This window comes from Dermacentor albipictus, chromosome 9 (assembly GCF_038994185.2).
Source record: "Dermacentor albipictus isolate Rhodes 1998 colony chromosome 9, USDA_Dalb.pri_finalv2, whole genome shotgun sequence".
Taxonomy (NCBI): Eukaryota; Metazoa; Arthropoda; class Arachnida; order Ixodida; family Ixodidae; genus Dermacentor; species Dermacentor albipictus.
Window position 1 is genome coordinate 47,262,522 of NC_091829.1, and position 20,603 is coordinate 47,283,124.

Consider the following 20,603-nt stretch of genomic DNA (forward strand, 5'->3'; position numbering starts at 1 on the left):
ATCGGCTCAAAACCTGTAGCATGAGTGTCATACTGAGGCATTAAATTTGTTCTCGAGTGTGTTAAAACAAGAGTTCAACCTTTCGGCGCCGAGGCAGCTGTATTAGCATTATTGTTTGAAGAGTATTTCAAGAAGGCTGTCATTTTTCTTGTGTTCTTGAACTCGCTCTAAAACCCACTAATAGGTGTGTTTTTTTTTCTCATTACAAAATCATAACGCATGCTTATTAAATAAAAAAATTGAGTGCCCTTGTTTCCTATTTGTGCTGCTTGCATTTTTGTTCCAAGAACGTTTTGCTCCCCCCTTTAGAAAAAATCACTATGCTTTCGCTAGTCTGCAACGGGAAATGTAGCTCGGGTCATCAGTTCCCAGTCTGGATTCCTGATAATTTATCTGTAAGTCGTAACTTGAGAAAAATAAACATTGGTAAATTATGTTAAACCTTGTACCGTTTGTTTTTTTCTCAGTGTCAGAACGGCGCTCCCTACGACAACGTCTTACTAGACACACTTCTCTTTCTCACATTATACGCTGCGTAATGGAGACATGAGACGAAGGATCCGAATTCCGATTCACAAAGTTGCGTGTTCTTACAAAATGCTTGCCATCAACCGACCATGTTGCTTTAATATTGCTTTATAATACGTCGACGGCACGGTGCTTTTTCTAACACACACAACATAATTCATCAAAGAAGCTACTTTTACTATTTTCCTATCCAGTGAACATATTTAAAAAGTAAGATCAGTTAGATCCGCCATGTTTTATCAGTTTCTCACCTTGTCAACTTTAAAGTACTATCGTGGGCGTTTGCAACCGGAACGTATATGCACGAAATAGAGAAAATAATTTCTGTAATTGGCCATGACATACTAGAAAGTTGAGGTGCCATGTACCGTTCACTGTAGTGGAAAAGTGAGTGGCATCATTGTATAAAATTTATCAGCGAATCTAGTGAATATTTGACCTTCGTGCTTTGAATTGTTGCGTTCAGATTGCATTTGCCCATCACAGTATATCCTTAAAGCCTTCATTTAAATGCTTGGAGGCACTAGCAGTCGCCAATAAATTTGTAATACATGCCGGTGTAGACAAAATTTTATTGCACGCACGTATGCAGTTCATCTGGATTTTTTTGTGTGTGCAATGGCAATAAAAAGACAGCCCATCACATGTTTTTAACCGTCAGGTTTCGACATCAGCTTTGCATTTGGCTTGGCTTAGATTGAGTTCTATTATCTGTTTTGGTATATCTTTGGAAGTATATTCCTTTGTCGCCGCATATTTAGAATTCTGGCTAGCTGACCTCGCGATGATTGCTTATGTATAAAACTATAAGGCAAAGTGCTTTCTATTATAACAGTTTTGTTCGCTGACAGTGAGCTCCCACAGTACGAAAAAGTACGAACATACACTAAATTACTTCGCAGGAACATTATTCAAGGCTATTCGACCTACTCTTCTACCCCAACAGAGTTTACATGTGTACTGCCTGTTACCAGCAGCTCGTCCATTAAATAATCCTATAGTCTTGTCATATCCTGCCTTTCCATCAACATAGCAGGTGTTTTGTTTTTTCTGCACGATACAGAAATCTTAAAAATTACCTATGGCAGATAGCACAGTTATATTCCTCCAGGTGGATTACTCAAAGAAACGGACACGAGAAATCAAAATACACAATAGGCTAAATAACAAAATTAATTACAGTTATTAAACTTTAACTAATTATCTTACGCCACACATTGAAATTTATTAACTGTAGCCGGTGAGTTCACATTGCATACCCACTTGGAAAGAATTCTCAGAAGGATACCAAGTTCGAGACATTCATTCCCAAAGTATGCGGCGAAATACACTGGCTTTCCTGTTATTGCTGCCCTTGAATGCATAAAACGTCATTTTGTTAAAGAATTAGGTGGGACAGTGCAATCTTACCGCAAGTTCTGACGATGCGTAGCTCCAAACCGGTGCCATGTCCTCCCAATTCGTTCCAAGGCCTTGCAATACCACCGGGTACAATTTGTAAATTGCGGTCAGTCCGGTGAGGTAACCAGTTTAAAATTTGATTAGTGAAATTTGGTATTTAGTAAATTATGCATTTAGATTTACTGTGCACCTAATGTCCGCCTCTTCGAGAAATCCAGCTCAGGGATTAGAATTGTGCTATCTGCCAGACAGAAATTTGAAAAAAATGATCCGTATCCTAAAAAAAAAACGTCTTGTATAGGCCAGCACCAAAACACTCTCGTTGAGCATCCGTTGAATTTTTTGTGTTGCTATAAACACAAAGAATTTCACTTCAGGACAAGCGTTCTCATTATTTTTTAATGATGATGCAGTGTTTTGTCTCCTCGGGTGTTCATTTTGATGATATTACAGAGCAGGCCCATAAACTAGGCAAAGCCACACTCTAAGCCCGAACTTTAAGAACGTGAAGACTGTGTTCGCAAGCAACACGTCTCCTAGCTTCTCTGTCGGATGCTTGAAGCTGACCGTCACATTCTATTTCTGTGGGAGCTAGTCTATCTCTCTATAAGCGTATTTGCTATCATGTGACTTTCTCCGCACCTGCCATGAGATCGTACCAATTTGATTGCATATCCACTGTTTTCTTTTTATTTTTTTATTTTTTTTACCTTGTAGCAACCTTAGAGCATAGTACAAATATCGCCTACCCCCGCATTTTTCAATGGTTGTGCCTTTTCGCTAGCATAAAAAATGTACAGAGTCGCGCGAACGCTGCCCTGTGAACTTAATTATAAGTGCTCACTCCCTTTATATCTAGGCAGCATTTATCTATTTTATCATTTAATTCTATTATTTTATTTATTTAATACAATTTGTAGTACTTTACATTTCCTAAATATGCTTGAAAGAATGGACACCCATCTATTTGGTATTGTGTAAGTGCCCACCTTGTGCTATTTTCGTTGTGAATTTCGCCTTATAAGCCAGTTACACGGCCATTCTCCTTTATTTCTACTTCGAAAACTTAACCATACCAATAGAACGCGCGAATTATGAAGGTGTCGATCCCCGAGCTTATTACAGTGCCATAGTTTTCGTTAGCAAAACTGCATCAAATTTTGAGATTGTGGCGACAGCTATCTGTTTTACACTTTCCACAGAAAGATGCAAGTATTTGCCACAATGTATACAGTACAGTTCCCTGTTTAAGGTAGAAATCCGCGTACCATTTCGCTACCAATTTACGACTGAAACGCCTCATTAAGGCACTCAGACTGCATCGGAATGGATCAGTCGTCCTATCATTACTTTTATTCTGTCGATGAACTATAAGCGTTTCATTTATGTCGGCTTTATTACCAGCTAGGTGGTCCTTTTAGGGGTGGACCCTTTAGGAGTGGGATCAGTATCATCTTTGTAATATTTGTTAAGTGTGCAAAATCAACCGCAGTCACATCGGGGCTACAATGACTGTTACATTTATTTTTACTTCAACAAGATAAATCAAGCACTACGCGCTAGTCATACACTGTTTTTTTTTTTCGAATTTCGGGCGGGCCCCAGGAACTCGGTAGGGCCCACGTGAGGGGAGCACTTCTCATACCCTTGACTTTGCTTTCGGTATATGGCCTTTAAGATAAGGGCCGGTAAGAGACACAAAAACATCCATTCCAAGCCAAACGCGAAGCCGCGGGAGGGCTCCGCAGCCGCACATGACCGCGAACGCTTTTGAGAGACGCCGAAACGTCACCACTTCACTAAACTATAATGTCCTTGCGATAGAATTTTAGAATATTTACTCTATAGTACACTATAACGAAACGTACCGGTGACTGCACGAAACTCTTAGCGCGGCAGGTAGAAACAGCAGGGGCACAGAATTGAACAGGATAAAGAACAGAACAAGAAACACAAAAGAAAGAGGCAATAATGCAACGCACGGGGGAAAGGGGAGAGAGGGGGGCATATAAAATGCGCATGCGCAGAGTGCAACGAGGTGAGGGGGCGGGCCAAAACTCACTTGAGTGTGTTGTGTACAAACTGCTGGTGCGGGCAGGGCAAGCGGCGTCCAACTTGGGGCTCTGAGCGTTCATTTTCACTGCACGAGGAGAAGAAGAAGAACGAAAATAATAAGTGCGGTGCATCGTGAACCTACGCCTGGAAATGCGAGAACTGAGGCGGGCGAGAAGCGTAGCGCTCTCTCTTGGTGGGCGTCTGCTCGGCGCTGCGTAACTGAATGAACACCGCGGTTTAAAAAACTGAATATCTCGAAAAAACGTAGCCATCGATTAGAATTCGATCGATGTTTGTGATAGACCCATGTGGTAACATCTTCGGAAAGTTTGAGCACTGTGGTAATAACGTTCTAGCTTTCCGAGCCGTTTGGTTAGCTAGATGAGGTGTCAGTGAAATAATGAAACTGCTCAGGAACCTACAGCGTTATTACCACTGTGCTCAAAATTTCCGGAGTTCTGAAATCGGTCTTTTTTTTCAAATATCAATCAAATATCAATCGATAACTGTAATTTTTCGAGAGATTCAATATACGTTTAACTGCGGAGTCCATTCAGGTAGGCAGCGCCGAGCGGACGCCCACCAAGAGAGGGCGCTGGGAGTCTCGTGCGCCTCGAGTCCGGCATCATTGTGCTTACGAACGAAAAAACTAAAAGTTAAGGACAAAAAACGACACTGATCGGGAAGCGCTCACAGGCAGCAGTGATGTGGCGTCGGAGCTCGGTAGAGAGCGTGTACAAAAAAAAGTAATCAAAGCAGGGATCACACAATGAATCAAAGTGGCGGCGAGATTCACTGAAATAGCGAGGATTCGGGAAGCTTTGAAGGTTCAGCAAGTGAAGGTGGGGGTTCGCTCGGTGCGGGATTGGGGAAAATGGGGAAGGGTGTGGTGTGGGGAAGAGGTGCGCCGACCGGGAATCGCGGCAACTCCGGGGCACAATTATTAATAAATGTCGGCCGAGAGAACCGACGACGCGATGACAACTGGTATTAAACGGAAGGCCATAAGGGTGGGGGGGCAAGGTGGCCCACACGGTTGTTGCGAGGAGCCGTTGCATTCCACAACGACAACGGGTACAGCCACGCGACAACGTCTTCGGATAGTCGAGCCGATGGCCGCTTCGCGTTCCCACTTGACGTCTCCTTGTGTGCCCCTACTTGCGCGCTTGCTACGGCTGTGTCAGCACGCGGCGCGGAAAAAGAAAACGTTGCTGAGACGTTAATAAGAGAGAGGCGGATGCCTGAGTGCCTCGACAGCAACGATGATTCGGAATGGCGTTTCGTTCCGTGGGCAGACCTTGTCTCGGGGACGCGCAGATGCGTTTGCCTTTTCGTGAATATGTCTTCAGGCTCTGGTGCTGCCTCGCTAGACTTGTACCGTCTTCGCGGCAGGCCGCCCTTGGAATGCAGGCAGCTGTCTATTTCCTTCTTCTTTTTGTTTTCTAGATGTATGCGTGACTGAGGGCCCTCGTCAACACTAGAAAAGTTGGGACGCAATTACGTCAGCGATGACAAGTGACGGAATCGGCCAACTGCTTGTCACTAAGTTATAATGGCTTAGTTTGTTGACGGTCATCATCTAAAGTTTTCGCTATCGCTTCAGTGCAAGGCAAAACGCGGTCGCTGAGAGGTAGTATACCGCATCCCGGCACACTTTCGGAATGCTCCATTTGTCTTTTTTTAAAGAAGGAACATCAACGCTTGCGTCAAGCGAATTTCGGGAGCCTGTGAATCAGGAGAACAGTGGCTCCCCAGCTAAATTCGTCCGCTGGTGAACTCTAGTAATTCTAGATATCGAACAGAAGTGACTTCGAGTCAGAAAATAGGTAGAAAGGCTTTAGCACTACTAGATCGTTTTTGCAACACACACAAGCTCCGAGCATGGTTCTTACGGTTAACCTCTGGGTGACTACTTCGATGTTGTATATGCTCCCAGGGCGCACTTTAAAGATCCACCGCACTGTCAACCTCATCTGTGTGGCCTATCTACCTCATCTATCTCATCTATCTCGCCGAACTCGCCTATCTTGTCACCTCTGATTTGCTCACATGCCCCAGACCCAGACGACGGTCCCCGAGATTTGCCCCAGACCACGGTCCCCGAAAAGCTGTGTGCGCCCGGTACTCTCATCATACCGCCATGGACCGCCGGCTACGGACACGCGGGCTTCGTGTCCAGACTCCCCTACCCCCCCCCCCCCCACCCCACCTCTTCCCCTTTCTTGCATGTCACGGCGCAGGCGGGGAACAGCGGGATCGGGCGAAGCAAAGGCAGGCGCCCGGCTCCCCGCCCCGACTTCGTTGTCCACCGGTTGCCTCGGGAAACGGCGTGCATATACAACACACACTCACGCGAGAAGGACGAGATTCATCCGCGCACGCCCGCACGCACTTACACGCACTGTAAGGGTGCAGCGCCGAGGGGTGGTACACGCTTCGTACGTCCGACCCGTACGCCACCGCGGCGAAGAGAATTAAATTCGAATGAGCGGATTTTAATGACTCCAGAACAACACCCGCGACGTGCCCTAAACAATAGGCGAAGGGCAGCGGAATGGTTATAGCAAATCGAGGTTCTCTTGTGGTAACATCCTCGCCACCCCTGTTTACATTTGTTTTTACCTCTTACTATTTCACCTTTAGAGAAAACGAAAACACGGTTGCCTAGGTAGCCGACAGTAGGCCCGCGTTTTTGAGCTGTGAATGTGCTTTAGATGCATCAGCGAGCAAACGACTGAGGTGCTCCGAACGCGAGCTTTGGAGTCAACTATGGAATTGCGATGAGGAGTTGTTAGCGTGCCATCTTGGAGCACTACACTAGTGCAGCGCAACTAACACGAGGACGCAAGAAGAGTGTCCATGTGCACTTCTCGTTTTTTTTTTTTCGTCATGTCTGCGCTACACTGAGAGTCCAAGGACACTTTTTAATGTACTCCGTGTCCAAGGTGATTCATGGCGGCGTAGGTAACTGGTGTTAAAAAAAAAGGTAATTGGACGGTGTCCACATGCCTCACGAGCCCTTGGAAGTGATACGTGCACTACTGCAGTTCCTGAAGTCGAGAGACCTCAGTGAGCGGCGGTGTAGTTTCGATGTGTGCCTCTGGAAAAAGCCTAATCCTCATTGTTGACTCTGCTTGCTTTGTTTCTTTTCACGATCCAACTCCCTTTCCCTTGCGTGGGGTAGCAAACCAGAGACTTGCGTCTAGTTGGCCTCCCTGCCTTTCGTTCAGTTTTCTCTCTCAATCTCTCTCGGTCAATCAGCGCACAGTTTGGAGTTACACACTGAGACAGGGTGTTAAACTGGGTGAGCCACCGGCGGACAATGCACGATGACGATGTACTGTCCAAAACTAGCCCGTGCCCGCCGCACTGTGAGCGTACTGACGTCATGGCACTACAACATGCGCAGAGCTTCGATTTGTCGGAGTGTCGCTTTCAGAGAAGAAATTCTCCTGACTTTCAGACTTACCAGTTCATTCGACTGACAAGTTCATTGGACTGACAAGTCCAAGTAACCACTGACAAACACATGGCCACTGGAGAAACATGACAGAAAATGTGCACGAGCACTATAATGAATTTTACGTCTCGGAATACGTACGGTACCACCGCATGATATCTTCATTGAAGAGGCGCCACGTAAGTGTGTGCATTTCAGACTTTAAGCAGAAGTGGGAAAGAGCGGAAGCGAGAAACCGAAATATAAAATAATGTGGACCCTGAAAAGTAAAAAAAACATCAATGTGCCTATAATCCACATCCTTACGCCCTCTTGTCAATAAGGTGATAAAAGGTATAAATCTGGCTATAACTTGCCCCCCTTACACCCTTTTAGGTGTAAATCTTCGGAGTGTAAGAGTTTGAAGCACACACATATTTACACCTATCTCTCTTAAGGATTTGACGTAGTAGTTCTGCGGAAACCCGCAAGGTGGAGAGAAGTAATTAATATAGGGAAAATCAGGCATCCACCCGTTCGTAGCAATTGCTACAAAGGAAACCCATACGGGTTCCTCGAATGAAAAGCCTCAGAGTTGAAGAAAAAGTTGAAGAAAAGGACGAATTTTTCTTCAACTCTGAGGCTTTTCATTCGAGGAACCCGTATGGGTTTCCTTTGTAGCAATTGCTACGAACGGGTGGATGCCTGATTTTCCCTATATTAACTCTTTTAAGGATGTACGTTATTTTGCAGTGTGCTCTGCGCGCGGTCGACGCTCTTTCCTTTGCGTCAGCTTCGCCGTGAAGAGCACTGGGAAGGATCCGTTTTCGTTTTGCATTGCGTGCATAAGCCGGCCGCTTTCCGGAAACGATGTTTCTTGCACCACAGCCGTGCGCGTCGATAGCGCAGAAAGCAACGAAAACATTACTACAGTACTTGAAGTACAGTACTTGAAGTATCTACGTGATAGATTAGAAACTTGCTACGCATCTTTCAAGTGTGCGCGTAACTAGTTCTCTTTCTCCTCCCTCCCTCCCTCCCTCCCTATCTATCTATCTATCTATCTATCTATCTATCTATCTATCTATCTATCTATCTATCTATCTATCTATCTATCTATCTATCTATCTATCTATCTATCTATCTATCTATCTATCTATCTATCTATCTATCTATCTATCTATCTATCTATCCCTATGTCTTCTTCCCGTGCAGGGTAGTAAACCGGACGTGCATCTTGTTAAACTTCCTGCCTTTCCTTGCTTCCCTTTATCTCTCCTCTCCACAAGTCGCACTGCGTGCATAATATCGTCATGTGCGCGGCTCAAAGGTTTTTAACATGTTCAGCTACTTCGAAAAATCACGCCGGTGTTAACCACTTGTCGATGCAAGGAAACCTTGGCGAGTTAGCGGTCCACACACACACACAAAAAAAAAGAAAAATGATGACGCAGTTATGCTTCCCCCACAAGTTATAGCAGACGGGGCAGACGAATAGTGTAATATAAATCGGACCTCCAGGGCTTGTTAGAAGAGCTCAAATATCTCAGCACGTGAGCGGGGTTTTTTTTTTTTATTCCCATGCCTCCACTGCATGGTATGGCGCCGTCGAAACCAAGATCCCAACTTGCCAAGCAGTCGAACACCACAGCTTTTGGGCTTTCTTGTCTAGAGGGTTAGTTTACATTAAAAATGCGGAGTGAAAGAAAACAGAACAAGAAAATAATATCCACGAGATTTTTGCAGAAAATTATTTGGTTGAAAACCACAAGGAGAATGAAAAAGTCACTGCGACGATCGCGGTCTCGTGAAAAAAAGAAGTGAGTTGGTTTTCCCACTAATGAAACACTACACAATGAAACCATAGCCCAAATTGCTGCTTACCTTGTCATGTTATTTCTCATCCATTCAACCAGCCTTTGTCTGACAACGTTAAGCCGACTACCAAAAAAATATAGCATTTAATTCTAGCCAATAGGTCACCCCCGTCGATTCTTTGTGCGGTCGTGGATTTTGTCGGCGGTTTTGTGGATTGCACGCAGCGTAAGAAACAGAGCCACATCGTGTAAAAACGCGCTCCCGATATTTTTCTTTTTTTATGGCATCAAGAAAGAGACTGTGCAAAGAAACACGTAACCAGAACTTTTCTGTACCTGGTTCGTTTTTAGATCAGTATTATAAGCACGTGTCGGGCAGGTAAGGGCTGAAGCAAACCTCGAAAAGCAAGCGTGCCTACCAAGAAGCTAGAGAGCCCGAACTCCGAGCATACGTAAATCCCTAAGCTGACGTCGCAGGGAAGGCAACTGGAATGGCTTCTAGTGGCTTTGGTCGGCGCGCGAGTAGGCTACAGACATTGACTTCAGCGCACGTTGTAGGAATACAAACGCTTCTTGGACGACTGCCAACAAAATGATGCGCTCCGCAGCTCGAAAAAAAGAGTCCGGCGAGACATTCATTGCTAGCATTATCAACGGTAAAACACGACCGATTGTTTCGCATGAAGCCGACGCGACAGAATATGCTGTAGTAACGTACGCGTATGACGTACTTTGCACGCTCACGCTCGTTCGCTCTGACGCACTGAGCACAACAATTCGATGTCATTCCGTATTTGCTCTGCGAGCTCTCTCTCTCTCTCTCTCTCTCTGTTCGATTCACTTGCAAAGCGACCTCTTCGAATTCGAACATGTCCGCATGCAGCATGGCGGGTCGCTCAGTCAATCACTCAGTCAATCCGGCAATCCAATTCGCACGTGTTTTCTGCGAGCTATATGCAAATGAGTTCTGGCCATCGTTATGCGAATGTAGCATCTATCAAGAACAACTTGAGTTAAAATACGGTATGCACCAGCCGCTTTCCTTTTCACTAAAACGAAGCTACAGACGCTTGTGAACCAGCTGCTATTACTGGTAATTGCAACGGCGTCTAATTAGCCAACTTCCCGTGTGGAAACGGGCTTCCACAGTCGCGAAGCCCCTTGGGAAAGGTGCTCCCTTGTTGCGACTAATATTCAGCTCGATGGTACATCGCGTATCACTACCTGTCACTGCGCTAGCTGGTTCGTGCTTCGTGCGGTAAAAAAGACGCGGAAACACGTTAAGAAAACGACCATACAGAAAAGAACGTCACCATTTCGTAAGCAAGGTGAGGGCGTGCACGATAATAGACCAGACAGCAATAAACCGAATTGTCCGAATGCACGCGTTATTATAAGAAACACGCAAACAATTAATGTCCATTCCACCCCAGCCTCAGCAACACATGGCTGGTACGAATCTCTTGTTGTTTTTCTGATGTTAACATGCCTCCATTAACTCGCGTACAAGGCACTTTTGCTTTTGCCGAGCCTAGGGATATCAGGAAAGCTTAGCTCACACGTACTGCACCCACAGTGCATAGGCAAATGTGCAGCAATCTTGAGCTCGATTGAAACCTCGTTCTCCCATCATCTGTCATTAGCACAGCGGCCTCTTTTCAGTTAATTCAGTTATAATTCAAATTAATTTTAGTTATATTTCAACAGTTCCTATGTTGTTGACGACCCTGAAGAAAAAGACAATAGGGCTTTACGAAGTCCACGGCCCCATTTTATGATGCTTCTTCCTATACGGAGGCAGCTTCTGTAGTATTGAAATGCGTTGGCACAAGCCAGCTTCCGTGGTGCAAAAAAAATAATGGGTACCATGTACCCGTTAGGCCCTTTCTTGAGGTTATGAGCAGCTTTGTGAACACGCGGGAAAACCAGTGGCCATTTAGTCAGTAGCGGCTTGGCTTTCTGCTTTCCCTTACAATTTTCAAGGACAGTGTCAGGTACTGCAACCATTACCGAGCAAGGGTACCCGGCTGAACGTAGCCGTGCGAGCTGATGGTTAAAGCTTTCCTACATCACGTGGCAACAAAATTTTACTAACACCACCTCAAGATAGATGGAGGCAATAGCCATATTGACAAGTTTATTGTGGGCAGAGCCAAACGGCAAAAGCTCTTTGCGCGAGCGTGGACAGTATGCCCGGCAGCTGTGTCGCTCAGAGAAGGACAGGCTCAGGTCTAAACATGTGAAAGTGGCCGTCCGATAAGGGTTAGCTTACACAATCACTAGAACGCTGTAACGTTCTAAGAACTTAAATATACTAAACACCTGTGCATCATCAAGGGCCTGAGTTATCTCTCGGGCGATAGCAGGCAAAGGCGTGCTACACAAAACTTGCGCGACACATTAACCAATGCAGATGTGCTTACTCTGTATGTAAAGTTGATCATTGTAAGAAAAGATGACATTACGCTGCATGTTACGCATGTTACATAAAACTTGCGCGACACATTAACCAATGCAGATGTGCTTACTCTGTATGTAAAGTTGATCATTGTTAGAAAAGATGACATTACGCTGGATGAAAACTTGGCGTTCACAAGCAGACCGCGCGTGCGGCACTGCCAGCCACGCGAGCGCATGTTTCTGTTAACAAATCAGAGCACTGCACATATTTAAATCCGCCTCTCCTACTACGTAACGGCTCCCATACTCGCATGCGTCAAGGCGTCTGTGCAGTACCGCGATTGATTACATAGGAAGCAATCTGGAGCTGCAGACGCTAGTAATAGTACTACGCCAACACGGCGGGCTGCGTTACAATGTCACAAGAAACCCTCTCTACCGGATCCCTAATGGTGGTGCAGACACAAATGAGACATTGCCGCTGGAACTACCAGTCGTCTTTATCTTTTTTTCGATTCGCGGAGCAGAGTTGCTGCCCACTAAATCGTTGTCTTGTCATTGATTATAGCATGCCCACTAGCCACTCCAACCTTAGGGCAACGCTAACTATGTTTTTTTTTCTAACTTTCTAATTTCTCTTGTTTACGAAATGCTCTAGCACTGGACGTCCTTCTCCGACGCTGCGCCGCGCTCGAGCCACGCCCCTAACAATGTGCCCATGCCTACACCTAAACGATAGTTCGTCTATTTGATGCAGGAAGGCAAAGTCGACGGTGACGAAGCGAGGAGTAAAGTTATACACTGTACATGTTTAGAACGACAGAAAGCTGAGCTGGTTGGTAAGGATTCATTATGCAAAAAAGAGGTGAGTCGTGCAGACAGGACACAAGAGTAGAGAAGTAGACGCGTTCGTGTTGTCCACTTCTCTACACTTGTGTCCTGTCTGCACGCCTCACCTCTTTTTTTGCATAATGAACACTGTATATGTTCCCTGTGGGACCATGAACTGGTATGTGTTGTCTGTGCGCCTTGTGGGGAACACAGCAGTAACTATAGTGACTAGAAGTATCGGGCTACCTTTTGCGTCGCGTTACGTGCTTGTGCCAGCAATGTCGCAACGTATCGTGCCTAATCTTGTGCATCGGGTTCTTGTTCACGTCGTTCTTGTTCACGTCGTTCTTGCTCTTCACGTCGTCGTCGTCGTCGTCGTCGTCGTCGTCGTCGTCGTCGTCGTCGTCGTTGTTGTTGTTGTTGTTGTTGTTGTTGTTGTTGTTGTTGTTGTTGTTGTTGTTGTTGTTGTTGTTGTTGTTGTTGTTGTTGTTGTTGTTGTTGTTGTTGTTGTTGTTGTTGTTGTTGTTGTTGTTGTTGTTGTTGTTGTTGTTGTTGTTGTTGAAGTATAATAAAAGACTTGCGTAGGCTCTTGCACTCCTGTGTAATAGGTGGCCGGACGTCCTTTAGTTACTGGACTGTTTTCGGTGCTGGTGCCCGTAGAGACATTCACTGGGAGCCTGTGCTCGTGTGCGCATCATGCATTTGGATATTTTATTTTTTATTTTCCTTTTTTCATTGTTGCTTGAGTAACGAACTTGGGATTTCGGGTTAGCCGGCTCTGGCGTAGCCCGACATTCTCATGTTTCTACACCTAAATAAAGATAAGAAATATAATGAACGAAAAATTGCTATATCTGGTGCCTGACGGGAAAGGTCTAATTTTTCTAGTAATGGCGCTTAAATGCAAACTTCAACGACTGCTGTTGTTTACTTGTGCTATTGTTAGGTATCAATTAGGTACTTAGTGCCACCTTACATTTTTTTAATTCCTTTGCGTTTTCAGGACCAGGTGGCTTTGGGGCGGACCTTTTTAAAAGACGTTTCAGCAAACAAGTTTATCCGCCGCGGAGACTGAGTGGCTGTGGCGTTGCGCCGCTGGGGACGAGGACACTGGTTCGACTACAACACACGGCGGCCGCGTTCTGATGAAGACGGAACCAAAAAAAAAACTTTTGTGACAGCTGTGCTGCGGCTGCGCGTTAAAGAACACCTAGGTGACCGAAATTAATCCCGAGACCCCCACCAGATAATCAGCTGCGCACTTCATAGGGAGTGCTTCCCAGATTGATCAGTACGCATTCCCTTGGCAAAATTGTTCGCTGGCATTTACGACCACATAAAGCTATATCAACTTCTTTCCCGAAAACACTTCACATTTCAATCCAAAAATTCGAGGATTTGATGAGCAAATCAGGGGCCTAATTGCCAAAGCCGTGCGCTCGGAAGTGCTCTTTTCCATTTGCCGGCTGCCTTTGCTAGTGACATGTCCAGCATTAAGGTTGGCTGAAATTTTCTCTAAGAACAATTCTAGCGAGAGAGGTTTTTGTGAACACGAGCTGCAGTTCCGCAGATAAGGTGAAGGAAGTTTCGTGAACGGAAATTATTAACATCCACAAGAGAGTATCACAATGGCTACGACAACAACAACAAAAATTTTAAATCTCGTAACGGTTTCTCATAACGGAAGCTGCGCAGTCGAAACTGCAGGTCGGTTTCCTTTGTAGCCCCGTGCTGCTCTCCGAGTGGATGACAATCGTTCCCTCTCAAGATCGTCAGATGATTCCGCGAGGTTACGATGAGTGCCGCCACGCCACTTCATCAGTCTAGCTAATGTGCATCATTAGGTAGCTCTCAATGTTCTTGCGAAACGAATTCAATCCATAATTCTTGTATTGGTGTTGTACAGGCATCAAATTCGTAAACACATGTACTAATACAGCAACAGACACATGCAAGAGCTGTGCTTGTCTCTTTCTACGTTCTTACAGGCACGCATCTATGAACACGCTGCTTGTCTCTACAACAACACTGGCTAACCAATAAACGCACCTATTCCCTTACTAACTGTTGGACTCCAGCGGCGCTGCGGGCTCAAAAGCGAGCGATTGCACCAAATATAGAAAGAGCCAGGCAAGTATCACAGTGAAATCCTTCATTCATATCAAGCTAGTACGCCGGGGCCCACTTTTACTAATGTGAGACAGTGGACTCGACGGTCGCCTCGTGTCCGAGATTTGAATCATTTACGGCATACCCGGCAGGTCATCTCGGAGGTCGTCTCATGGCGACAGTGAAACCCGATTACCGCTAAATGACCCGCTTATTCTAATACAGTTTCAAAGCTGTTTTCCACGATCTTAGCAGCACTACACGAGCTCCCTCACATGCACTGTTCCTATCACTTCATTTTTTGTTCACATCCTGCGAATTCTTTACTTTTAAGTGTTAAAACAGTTATCGAACTTGCAACGTTATCTTGTTGTTAATTCCATTGCTTTGTTCTGGTTGATAAGTCTCAACTATACTGTACAAGTTTAAACATTCATTATTTACACGTTTCTGCGGCGTTAATCTTGTAAGCCCTAGTGTCATGCGGCGTCATTATCTTCTTTTTTTTACCTGTGTTGGTATGAGGTTGGGGCTTTAAAAACAGTCTCCCTGCGGTTGTTGAGTCGCCCTCCTCGATATGGTAGATGGGAAGAAATAAATAAATAAATAAATAAATAAATAAAGGAAGGAAGAGCATCTCTCTCTTTCTCTCTCTCTCTCTCTCTCTGGGCATTCTGAGAGTACCAGCCAAATAATGCATGCGCCGTCAGTAACCAACAACAGCGTGCACGTGCTGCGAGAATTCGAGTGCTCCCCTTCCCGCGTCCGGCTGCGCGGTGTGAAGCCGTAACCGGCACACAATCGCAGGCGTATACACACACGCGGACGTCCGCGCTTCACCGGGAAACGCGCACTCTGCGAGGCGTACTCGGCCCCCGTCTCCGCATATATACACTCCCGCTCGCTCGTATCCGTACCGAGTCGCTCGCCGGCCAGTGCGTCCTCTCGGACATGGCGTGAGAGGGGGCCGGATCACGAAACGCGCACCGGCACTGCCGGCCAGCCCGCGGCAGCAGCAGTAGGTCGACGCTATTTCAGCCCTCCAGAAACGGCTCCTCACGCCACCGGCGATGGCCCGCTGTCCCGCGCGCGCGCCGTTCTTTTACCTTTCTTTGTTCTTTAATCCTCTTTGTCTCGGAGCCGCTCCGGCGATACCCCGGCTCCCAAGGCGACGGCGCCGCGCACAAAGACGTATGTGCGCTGCAATCGCCTCGCCCCCCCCCCCCCCCCTACGCTGGGGCATCGGGGAATCTAACACGAGCCGCAACTTGCTGCGGTCCCTGTAGCGGAGGTGCAGGCGGCATCGCGACATTTTCTGAGGATAGATGCGAACGTCCGGGGAGCTGACGTTCGTATAACGTGGGACGCACGCTGGGAACGCGTGTACGTTGCCCCGAACGAGTCGGAGGAGTCGTTCGTCGGCGAAGGTATAAATTTAGCCGCGCGGAGTGTAGGTGCGCTTGCGGCACTGTGGTACACGTAACCGTGGGGTGCAGCCACGTCAGAGCGAAACCCAGTGTAAGTCTGGAGTGGCAGTGATTGGAACCGGACAGTATAAGCCGTATACTTTAGGATAAAAAGCACCACGCGTCCTAATTGTTGGCAGGTGACCTCTATAGGCGAAGTTATGCTGCTGCACAGAGACAAACGCGCTTTCGTATATTGGAGCGCACTGCTTGCATGCTTTATGCACGTGTTCGCTTTCCTTCTCCTTCGAAGCATGAAATGGTGGAAACAGAGATAAACAAATTTTTCTGCAGTACTTCGCCGATGGCCAGTAAGGTTTAGCTGGTCTTGCAGCGTTCCCGCCGTTGCTACGACCCCACTTAGTGTCACTATGCGCCGCTTCTCATAAATGACACGATGACCAAGTAAAGGGAATACAATTCTGCACCATGATGGTCGGCTCACGTAACCAACTAGGGACCACTCGCTCACAAGGCATCGTCGCAGGCATGGTCTCATGAGGCATCGGTGCAGCGCTGCAGCGTGTGTTTAACGACGCACGATTGCCAGGACGTCGCGAGGGATTCATCATCATCATCATCAACAACATCATCATTATCATCGTCGTCGTCATCATCATCATCGTCATCATTAGCCTGGATGCAGGGCAAACTTTGCCCACTGCAGGGCAAAGGCCTTTCCAATACTTCTTGAACTACCCCGGTCATGTACTAATTGTGGCCATGTCGTCCCTGCAAACTTCTTAATCTCATCCGCCCACCTAACTTTCTGCCGCCCCCTGCTACGCTTCCCTTCCCGTGGAATCCAGTCCGTAACCCTTAATGACCATCGGTTATCTTCCCTCCTCATTACATGTCATGCGCATGCCCATTTCGTTTTCTTGATTTCAACTAAGGTGTCATTAACTCGCGTTTGTTCCTTCACACAATCTGCTCTTCTCTTATCCCTTAACGTTACACCCATCATGCTTCTTTCCATAGCTCGTTGTGTCGTCCACAATTCAAGTAGAACCCTTTTCGTAAGCCTCCAGGTTTCTTCCCCGTACGTGAGTACTGGTTATACACAGCTGTTATACACTTTTCTCTTGAGGGATATTGGCAACCTGCAGTTCATGATCTGAGAATGCCTTCCAAACGCAGACGCGAGGGGTTAGGATCTCGTAAACGAACGCGAAAGCCACACGGATAGCAATTCATCATTGGTTAAACTATGGATGCCATGCGAGGTGTAGCAGACACCGCGCCAGAAATTTGTAGTTAGTGCGCTCTATGCAGTCTTAAGGGCCACGAATGCGCGTTAACTGCTGTCATAAGCATTTTATGCTCACAACCGCCCTCGCGCTATTCAATAAATCAACTAAAATGTCTGCTTCGTGACCGTGAAATACTTAATGGACCCACATGAGCATAGAGAACCCTGCATAAAAGTTTATAGGATTCCACATGGTCATAGGAGAGTTTCTCAACATGCATTTTACAAATCAATTATATATTATAAGTGCATTATAAATCATGTATGCATTACATAAATGTTTGACAGGGCGGATACAGGAATGGAAATTTGTTTGATTTCCTTTGTTCTATCGTCTTAAGCGCAACTGATCCCTATTTCACACATAAAAAAGAACTGACGGCGCAGGCACTCACTTGCCTCTGACTGTCTAGCATCATGTGTATTAAGCTACGTACTTAAGAACATAACCCTTAATTTCTTATGTGCCCTCATTTAAGTCTGCCTAAGTGACCGGACTTCGTGTTTACTTTAGTCCACATAATGTGACTGGACTTTGTGTTGCTGCGTTTCTGAGTTGACTTTCAGTTTTAGTGTGGCATTAGTCTTCTTACATGACTGGACTTCGTGTTTTTATGATTTGGAGTTGTCTGTCAGGTATAGTGCGACATTAGTGTACTTATGTTACCGGAATTTGTGTTTATGATTTCACTATTTTTGTTATGATTTACTCTTCTTTTTAAATCCCTATGTGAAAAGGAGCAGCAGGCGCCAATTAAAGGTGACAACATCTTAATAGCATATATTAAAAAGAAAGCTACGTACTTGCTTTCACATCAGCCAATACCGCCACTGTACAGTGTCCGCTCCTCGCGCTCTTGTACAGAAGTGGTACCTTATGAAAATATAGTAAGCTCTAAGAATCCCAAAGGCACTGGGACAAGTTAATCGTACTGCTGTTCATCGCAGGCAAACTGGTGAAGCTGGTGAACAGCCTAAAACTGCGGGATTCATGTGCTGGCTCTGTGGCGCGTAAGCGGCAGAACCCTACCGACACGTTCGCAACGCAATTAGTGATGTTCGACAAATTTTGCTGACGTTCGTGAGCGGCTGCCTCATTTGTCACTTAAAATCACGTGACACACTCACCTTCCTGAGACACAGAGTGGCATTTCACAGCATTTTCTATCTGTTCAGATATGAAAAAAAAGAAAAGCATGCAGGCACTGTGTATGACGTGTACGAGTATCGTGCGGATCGCTATGAACTGCTCTAAGCTACGTACACCTGCAGCGAGAACAAAAGCAGATAAGATTCAAATGAAGCGGTATTTCCAATAAGTCGATTTCGCTTAAACGAGAGCTTACTGTGGATCCTTGCAATGACGAGGGAGCCGAACAAGGGAAGATATTCTATTCCCCAGAAGTCAGACGAAGGAAAATTTTCTGTGAGGTTCCTTATTAAGGTGTTGTTAAAACTTCGTAGTCAAAAGCATCAATGAGTTGCCTCTGCTAGTTGAGTGAACTAGAAGAATAACGCATATATATATATAAAGACACGTGCAACCTCTGCCCATGATATTCTCACAATCGGCGTTGCTTTCTTCCTCTGCAGTATATCCGGTTGTCGCTTAACCCGTCAATAGAACCATTCTAAAGTTGAAACTTTAGAACTGATGGCTTGCTCCTAATTATTTAACAGGGATAGGGGCTAGTTGGTGGTCGATATTGGAATACATCATGTAACCGCACAAAAACAAGGGACAAAGAAGGAACACACAAGACAGGCGCGGTTCCTTCTTTGTCCCTTGTTTTTGTGCGGTTACATGATGCATTCCAATTGCTCCTAAATGACTTCCGTTAATAATCCAGTTAATGTCGAGCTACTATAAAAAAACGCGTTGAAGACCCTCTTTTCCTGACTGCCGCCAAAGTAAGACCTGAATAATTCAATTTCAGCAATACCTTATTTTTGAAAAATGCTACACTGTTTATTTCTTTTATTTTCTTTCCCAGAAATAAACGCGAGGGACGATGGAAGAAAAAGACAGTTAATGAAAGCCACCGTTAAAAAAGACACAGGGAAGATTGAAGAACAAGAAGAAAAGAAGAAAAGAATCCGACGACTTCGTCCATTACAATTATGTGCGTCAGTTAAACACTCCGCATCGTTGTCACATTCGCGAAAATGAATTCCGGCCCGTTTCGCTCATATAACGCAAATGCAGCCTTCGCCCCGACGACAACAGGGAAAAACGCGTTTGGTTAGTCGTGTCAGGAAGCGCCATCCCGGGTGCACATTTCTGCAGCAGCACGCATAGGCGTCACGGAAGAGAAAATGCCTACCCGCAAAACGCGCATAAAAAAATACTAATAAATAAACGACAGGCCGAAAGCCCGCCTTCAAGGAAACCCTCAAGAAGAGGCTGAAGGGGCGTAAGAGGAGGAAGGGATCCATTAAAGCGAATAGCGCGAAGGAGAGATATGCGCTGTTGTAGGGCTTATAAAAGACGGGAAAGGGGTGAATGACGAATCGAGAGAGAGAGAGTGTGAGGCGACGTGGAAATGAAGGAACGAGAGCGCACTGTCGAGGTGTGGAGGAGAGAGCGAAAAAAGAAGGCGCCTGAGAAGCGGCAGCTGCTGAGTCAGCCTGTGTTTGCGCGTCGCCATGGCGACGCGCATCGCGTGCAAGCCGCGCGCGCGCGCTTCTTTCCCAACTCCCCGCTCCCCTCCTTTCCCCGTGTCCCTCCCCTCCTTTCCCTACAGCCCCCATCGCCCCGCGCTCCCGAACCCCCGGTACCCGCAACTAGCTTCGAGGCGGCGGCCGCAGCACCGAAGCCAGCCGCGCGCCGATCTGCGCTCCGCGCGCGCCAGCGGCAGCGATGGCTGCGCGTAGCAGTGGGTTCCCCCTTTCATCTCCCTCCCTCCCTCTTTCCAGCGCCGTACCTCTCCCGACGCTCCCCGAAAACCCCGAAAGAGAAGAAAGAAGGGAACTTCTACAAACAGTTATGGACAGAGAAACGCGGTACCAGTGTCGCTCTTTCACTCTATCACCGCACACCGGCCGCGTGCGCCGTACTCTTGCATAAAGGGGGGTGATGGGGGGGGGGGGGGGTTGCTCCCGAAGGAGAAAGAACCTACGCAAACGGTAATGGACATAGCAGCGCTGCACTACTGTCGCTGATTCGCTCTATCCCCGCACGCCGGCCGCGCGCACCGTACTCTTGCATAAAGCGGGGTTCGTCGACGACGTCGCCCACTTTCTGGCGCGCGGACGGCGGGGCGGACTCGGTCCGTCCGTCCGTCCATGCCCTGAACGAGTGGTGG

At 46.6% G+C, this 20,603-nt stretch overlaps 1 protein-coding gene across 8 annotated transcripts in view; it reads right to left on the minus strand.

Moving 5' to 3' along the window:
- Positions 1-20,603, minus strand: part of LOC135916176 (hepatocyte nuclear factor 6-like) — a 207,113-nt gene that overhangs the window by 118,682 nt on the left and 67,828 nt on the right. For all 8 annotated transcript variants that reach the window (XR_010568866.2, XR_011508579.1, XM_070525651.1 and 5 more), the window contains one exon: positions 3,992-4,069. Coding sequence is in view for 6 of the 8 variants with exons in the window: in XM_070525651.1 (XP_070381752.1) it covers positions 3,992-4,069 (78 nt within the window). In the remaining 2 variants the exon portion in view is untranslated. The remainder of the gene's footprint in view (positions 1-3,991; positions 4,070-20,603) is intronic.